The 7,361-nt window shown below is 32.6% G+C and overlaps 1 protein-coding gene across 1 annotated transcript; it reads right to left on the minus strand.

The window, feature by feature from the left end:
* Positions 1–966: 966 nt before the first annotated feature.
* On the minus strand, positions 967–6,110 carry LOC133807123 (uncharacterized). The gene is made up of 7 exons (XM_062245282.1): positions 4,437–6,110; positions 4,254–4,309; positions 2,626–2,898; positions 2,301–2,534; positions 1,990–2,109; positions 1,777–1,905; positions 967–1,302 (listed from the first exon to the last, which is right to left on the minus strand). Exons 1-7 carry the CDS (start codon positions 6,082–6,084, stop codon positions 1,282–1,284), a joined length of 2,481 nt encoding a protein of 826 aa, XP_062101266.1. The 5' UTR covers positions 6,085–6,110; the 3' UTR covers positions 967–1,281.
* Positions 6,111–7,361: the final 1,251 nt, after the last annotated feature.

Raw genomic sequence — 7,361 nt, forward strand, 5'->3', positions numbered from 1 at the left:
TAATAATATTTTATAACACTTAGAATTATATTAATATAATTATTAAATATCTAGTCTTGTATTATATATTATTATAATAATGATATTTTATAACATTTGAATTTGAATTTGAATTTATATTAATATAATAATTATATATATGAGAAATTGATGAAAATGATATTTTTTTTAAGTGATTTTGCAATTTGGCCTACTTTTGATCATTTTTTACAAAATGGTATTTGTCTAAAATTCGACCAACTGTCTAAAATTTTCGACTGGATATTTGAATTTTTCGACTACCTGTTTAAATTTTTTATCTAAATTATGAGAAACCATTTTGCAAATAATTATTAAAACTAAACTAAAATGCAAAATGACTTTAAAAAATAGGTTATTTTGCCAAAAAATGACTAGCTGTCTAAATTATGAGAAACCATTTTGCAAATAATTATTAAAACTAAGCTAAAATGTAAAATGACTTTAAAAAATAGGTTATTTTGCCAAAAAATTCATTATATATATATGTAGTCTTATATTAAATATTACTATAATAATAATATTTAAATTTATATTAATATAATTAATAAATATCTATTTTTAGTTACTCAATATTACGTTAGAATATTTCGTTGAAGTTAACAAAATAAACTGTTAAAACTAAAAATTTATTTTATATATACACTTTTTATATAGAAGAGATATAATTTAAGTTATTAGTGAATTTTGTTGAATTATTTGATTTGTTTAATTTACATTTTGACAACTTATTGTTATTCTTAATTATTTGAATTATTCTTAATGTGATTATCTAATGGACTTTGATATTTGGGGAATTTACAATACAGCGTCATAATCACAATTGACAAATAGAACAATTTTGAAAATTAAATATATAAATAAATTTAATCTTAGAATTGAATTATTTTCTTCCAAAAATTGTAAATAATAAATCAATAATATTTCAAATAGTAATGAAACATTGAATAAAGATATAACGAGAGGAAACCATTCATTTATTATCACAAATTAGAGTAATTTGTCTTAGTTTGTTACATTTACAATTTCACACTTTTATATTCTTTGATAAGAATTTGTTTGCTGTATGAACAAATTTTGTTTACTTACAAGTATGAAAAGCTCTGATTTAGCCGAATTCCAATGCGTACCATTCTTCAGTTGCATAATGCTCATTCCAATGGCTACCACAATAAAGAACCTCATAAACAAGACAAGACGAGAGAGTTGGCCAGGCACTTGATGCAGCAAGGAAGTAAACCCTATTCGTTGGCCAGGATTGACTCATTTTCCACAATAGTAAACCTAAATCATTCACGTGAATATATATCATTCAGAATCTATAACAGACAACAAAATAAAACATAATATCCAAGCCATGTAGAAACATAATATCCAAACCATAAGCCTCTGAAGTAGACTCATTTTCTTTTTCTCCATAATGCAAAACTATTTCTTTTTTCTTTTTTATTAATAAACAATCAACAGTAACCTCCTGCCTTACACAAACACAATAAACACACACGATTAATTGAGCTAGATTCAAGTGGGGTAAACTTATTTCTTGTGTGTTCCAAAGAAAAGCCTTGCATCAACATGCTTCTGTTAAAATGTCATTACACAATACGGATATGCTAGTATAAATATTTAACCTCAACATTAGACCTTTTTCATTTTCGTACTAATGTTAAAGCACACAAATGCATATCTATCAAGCATTGAAAAATGACAAGCAGTGTCGTTAGTGGACATAGTGGAAGAACAGAATTGAAGGCATACCTTAACAAGCCTATCAACATATCCGACAAAAAGTTTTCCTTGCCAAAATAATAAAGCAGTTATGACAGAATTGCAGGGAATGGATCCAATGTGTCTGGGATTTACATGAAATTCATCCCCAGAGATTTCCTACAAAACTTTTGAATTCTCAACTGGGATACATAGAAAATCAACTTTAACGTTCCAAAAGAATACTATAATTCACACATGTACCTGTATATTAATAGTTTTGTCCCAGCCACCAGTAAACAGCCATTTTCCTTCCATTCCAGTAGCAAAAATGGCACCTTCATGCAGTTGCATTGATTTCATAAATGCCTCGTTCCTCCAAACCTAAAAGAGCAAACCAAACAAGTTTCATCTATTGACAAAGGTAATCAGTGATCTATTGCTTGGCACACTGTACTGAATTATAAATTGTGTTACAGTATAATTTATAACAATGTACCAAAGATTAAAATAGCAATTGTAGACACCACCCCCAAAAGAAAACAAATAAATCCAAATGAAGTGAGGATTTACACCTTTATGCTTCCATTTTCAAAAGCTGCAACAAGGTTGTGCCTGTCAACAGCTAGAGACAAGATGGAGACCAGTGCAGATGAGTCTTCCTCCAGTACAGCTAAAGCAGTGTGATCACTAAGACTCCATAATCTGATGGTACCATCCCAACTACCACTGTAGAGAACCTCGTCACATATTGTGAGAGTGGAAACTACTGATGTATGACCATTCATAGTGCATTGCAGGGAGCCATCCTAAATTAATTTATTAGAAGAAAGATGACTAAACAGACAGACATTTGGGAATAAGCCAAGACAATTAGAGGAGACTATGACAAGCCATTACCTGTAATGACCATGCTTTAATTGACTTGTCTCCGCTTCCACTATAAACATATCCATGTCTTGAAAAGCACAAGGCATGTATACCACTATAGCGCCAATCCTTCTGCTCATACCATTTTTTTAATGGTTCTTGCGCAAGTGTGGCACTGATACTCCATACAAATATTCCACCTCCACTATCACCACTTATGCACAATGGTTGTTCTTGATCCACATAAACTATAGCCATAACTTTATGTTCATGGCCCTCAAATGTATGGACGTAAGAAAAGTCCTGCATAAAATTTGCACCAAAGAAACTTATGGTCTGATTGGTTCGCGATTGGAAAACTATATTTTTGAAAAGTGAGATTCTGAAATGAAAATCTGAATTTAGTGACTAAAAACATGTTTCTGAAAATGTGATTGGTTCATTATGTGTAAACTGTTTTTGAGTTTTAAAAAACAGAATCTGTGATTGGTAATATATTCAAAAATATAACAGAAACAAAATATGTAATTGATTGAGCTAAATTTAAAAATATTTTATATGATATAACATAAACATAATTAAATGGTTTGTGATATTAAATTTTAATTTGCCAACAAATTTAGTTAAATGAAATTTAAAATTAGTGCATTGATTGAATTTATAATACTTGTATATTCTCACAAGTTTTTTTAATCATAGTTATTTTTTTTTATTAATTAAGCTCTATTATTATAATTAAGCCATATTTATCCAGCAATATAATTTCTGATAGTTATATTCAAATGCATGTCAATTTCTAAATATTGTTAATGTCTCTCATTAATTGAAAACAACATTAATTATAGCAAAAAAAAAACTAAATTCGAAATTAATGTAGAAAAAATATATTTACACGTTGGTAATTTGCTATACCAAGTTACTATGTTGTCAAATCATCATAATTGTTAGTACCAATCTATAGGTAGTAATCACTGAGAAATCTTCCATTTATATATATATATATATATATAAGTTGAACTAATATAAAATTAGTCAAGAACTTATTTAAAAACAGGGACACAATATCAAACAAATTCATGATCAATACAGACAATATCAAACATTTCTCCTTAGAAGTTAGGAAATAGAATTTGCAAAAAAAAAAAAGTTTGGAAATAGAGAAAACTTGATTTTAACGTTTTCAATTTTACAACTAAAACTCATACTTTTGATTTGGATTTTATTTTTGGAAACATGTTACCAATCAAAAATTATAGTAGGTCCCACATGTTTTAAAATTTTGAAATCATAAAATCTTATTCAAATACACTACCAATCAAGCCCTTAGATTTCAAAAAGATAACTGAGAAAAACTCTATACCGTATTTTATTCTCCCATGTTGGACATATAGAACACTAGAATGAATTAGAGCCAACAGAAAATTTTGATACTTGTCCAGAAGAAATGAAATTAAACTACTTCCAATTTCTACAACCTGGTTTATTCAATAATCTTGGTAGTGATTCGCTACAAAGTACGAATTACATATAATTGGAAAGCAGGTCCAAAATAGGAGCATATGTTCGTTAAAAATTCTATCATCACCAATAGGAACATATGTTTAGGGACATATCCTCTATCAAAAGTAAATAAAAATCAGGGCAAGTAGGCTGCATACCTGTAAAGACCATACACGAATAGTTTTATCAAATGAGGAGGTAAAAAGAAAACCGCCTACAGAGTGAAAGAAGAGATTAGTTCAGCATGCAATACAAGCAACGAATTGGTCCAAGTATCAAAGCACCATAAAATTAAAATGAAAAAAAAAAATTGGTTCATACACAGACACCACAAATTATACCTCCCACAGCTATTCCTGTGATACAGTCACGATGTCCCTGCAGATCTTTAAACTTGATCAATCCCTCAGAAAGGCCATGAAGAAAATTCTTATCAGCTCTCTCCTGCTTTACTGGACCAAAATCTCCCTCACCATCCACTTTTCTTCCCTGCAAGTTGTCTTCTGTTGGCATTTCCTTGGGAAGCTGACACATTTGCCCTAAAAATAAGCAGCGACTGCTGCCAACACAAACTTCCCCATCCAAATCCAAACTGGCCATATCAAATTGAGGTTTAACTATCAGTTCCTTAATGCATTTTCTCACTTCAGTCAAGAGTGGGCGACATTCTGGATCATAAACCAAGCATTTCAAGAGTATATCCTTCAGTCCTGCATATTCCGAAGCCAATTGAATATCCAACAAGGAACGAACTCTTTCAGTCCAACTTGAATAGAGTCTCAAATAATCAGAATCATTTTCTTCAATCATCTTAGGGAACTCCTCAGTGACTGCTTTTCCAATAAGAAGTCCCAGCAAAAGACAAGCTAATGACCATGTATCTGAACTACATCTAATTGAATATCTAGACTCAGGAATACCCTCACTGTGCAGCAATTCAACCAATAACTCTGGACTCACGAATGTATTATCTTCCAACAGATTGCTAATAGCCACACCCAATTCTTCGACAGCAATGGTCTTACGAATCTTCCTCCCCATCACCAAAACCCCATTCACGTCTACATATGCATGACCAAAATCATCAAAGCTAAAGCACGAAAGACCAACACAACCTGCAATGAAACCTTCTGAGTGCAAACTAAGTAGTGATTCAATAAATTCAATGCCAATCAATGCAAAAGCACACACCCCATCTTTACTCAGACCATTCCCATTATCAGAGTCAAATTCATTTCTCAAGTTCCCAAATTTCTCCCCAAAACTTCCATTCAGTCCCTCACTCACAATATACAAAAACCCATCATCCGAGTTTCCCCACAAGCCATAAACTTTACTCATCCTTCTACATTGCCTCAAGGAAGCTCTGAGAATCAAACCCAATTCGTCTCTCTGCTCCTCTGTCATTCCACTCAAGCATGTCATAACTCGCACAACATAACTAAGTTTCAAGTTCGAATCATCCAAACCAGGCAAAGAAACAACCCGAACAAGACTCACCCTCTGATCCTTACCAAAACAAAACCGACTAATACACAAAGAAGAAGACACAGCAGTATCATCAATTCTCCCACCAAACACAGAAACAGAACCTCCTTTTTCTTCATCATCCACCAAAACGGCTTCTTCGGGGAGGATCCAGTCCTTCCATGCGGAGCAAAACTCATCGGACCAAAACCGAGGCAAAAAGTCAAAGAAGCGATGTTCGAGGGGAAACTTTCGGGTGTCGCTGGAGGTAATAGAATTAGGGATAGGGTTTTGGGAGATACAAAGAGAGAGGAGATCGATGTTCTTGGGAAGAACAGAAGGACCTTGAGGAGGGAACTTGACGAGTTGGGTACAAGCAGGGCAACGAATGGTTTGAGGGTAGCGTTGGGGAAGCTTGACGAGACAAGCCTCGCAAACCGAATGACCGCAAGCGAGTACCCGAGGAATTGTGGCGTCTCCGTCGTAGTTCTGTAAGCAGACTGGGCATTCCGGCAACTCCATCGCCACCACCACCACCACCACCACCCTCTTCCATTCAATTAATTATATGTGTCTCGTCGAATAAGCCTAAATTTTCAACTCCTAAATTTACTTTCCTGGTCCCGGACTATATTGTATTTTACAATTTGGTCCAAAATGTTCTAATTTTAATAAATGGCGCCTCAATGTCTAGGATAAATATTGGCCTATTCGGTAACCATTAAAAAATCAGTTTTCTATTTATTTAATAAAAAATTTGAAAATAAAATTGAAAATTGTGTTCGGTAATCCAATTTTAACTTTTTACTTTTTAAAATTTTAATTAAAATGTATTAAATTTTAAAATCAGAAATTCCTTCCTTCTAAAATTTTTTAAAACAGATTTCTCAAACACAAAATAAAATTTAAACAGATTTTTTTTTCTCGACATTACTCTTCACTATCTGCGGCTCTCTCTCTTCTTCCTCTTCCACGACATCTCTTTCTTCTCTACTTCGTGCTATAATTTGGTACACACTTTCTCATTCTTCTTTGTCTTTTAATTTCATTCTTCATTCATTCTCCGTCAAAAGTGGAGCCGGCGAGAACCAACGCACTGAATTCCCTGCTCATGGTCGTGAAGTTTTCGTTGAGGGCTCCTATTTCGCTACCCAATGAAGTCGACGACAAACGGTGGCTGCTCGTCTCCCAGGCAGTGTCTCTCCAGCGTCCAGCACGATTACCCAACAACAGAGGAAGCGGTGCGTGGGTGGAATCAGCGAATGGATGTCGCAGAATTATTCTTCGTGATCGCAGTCGTGGTCTTGATGTGTTCCATGGTTGTTAGCGCTGGTACTGGCCGTTTAATTGTTGTTATGATCAATATTGCTCATCGGCACATTAGGCCAATCATGTACTTGAACATGTTATATGCTGAAGATGTTTGTTTCTAGGGAAAGTGGGATATGGTGTTAATGTAAAATAAAAAGGTTTGGGGAACTTTATTTTTTTTTAATAAAAATAAAAGTTTCCAAAAGCATTTTGTGTTTTTTGTTTCCAAAAATAAAAAACAAATATGTTACCAAACACATTTTTATTTTTTTTAAATCAAATAACAAAACAAAAAAAAACATTTCTATTTTTGTGTTTAAAAAATTAAAAAATAAAAATTTTACCCAATGCCACCATTATTTTTGTAAATACTATTTTATTATTATTTATAGTCACTTTACATGATTTTTTTTTTGTAAAATAGTCCCAAAGACACACTTGACACCATATTTAACACATAAGTGTTGTTATTTGGTATATTGATGTAT

This window comes from Humulus lupulus, chromosome X (assembly GCF_963169125.1).
Source record: "Humulus lupulus chromosome X, drHumLupu1.1, whole genome shotgun sequence".
In the NCBI taxonomy this organism is placed as follows: Eukaryota; Viridiplantae; Streptophyta; class Magnoliopsida; order Rosales; family Cannabaceae; genus Humulus; species Humulus lupulus.

Excerpts from the sequence above, each read along its gene's own strand:
- LOC133807123 (XM_062245282.1), bottom strand. The coding sequence starts at position 6,084 with ATGGAGTTGCCGGAATGCCCAGTCTGCTTACAGAACTACGACGGAGAC. Across the intron at positions 4,310-4,436 it reads CACAGGAATAGCTGTGGGAG|GCGGTTTTCTTTTTACCTCC; the intron begins GTATAATTTGTG and ends TTCACTCTGTAG. Across the intron at positions 2,110-2,300 it reads TTGAAAATGGAAGCATAAAG|GTTTGGAGGAACGAGGCATT; the intron begins GTGTAAATCCTC and ends TTGCTCTTTTAG.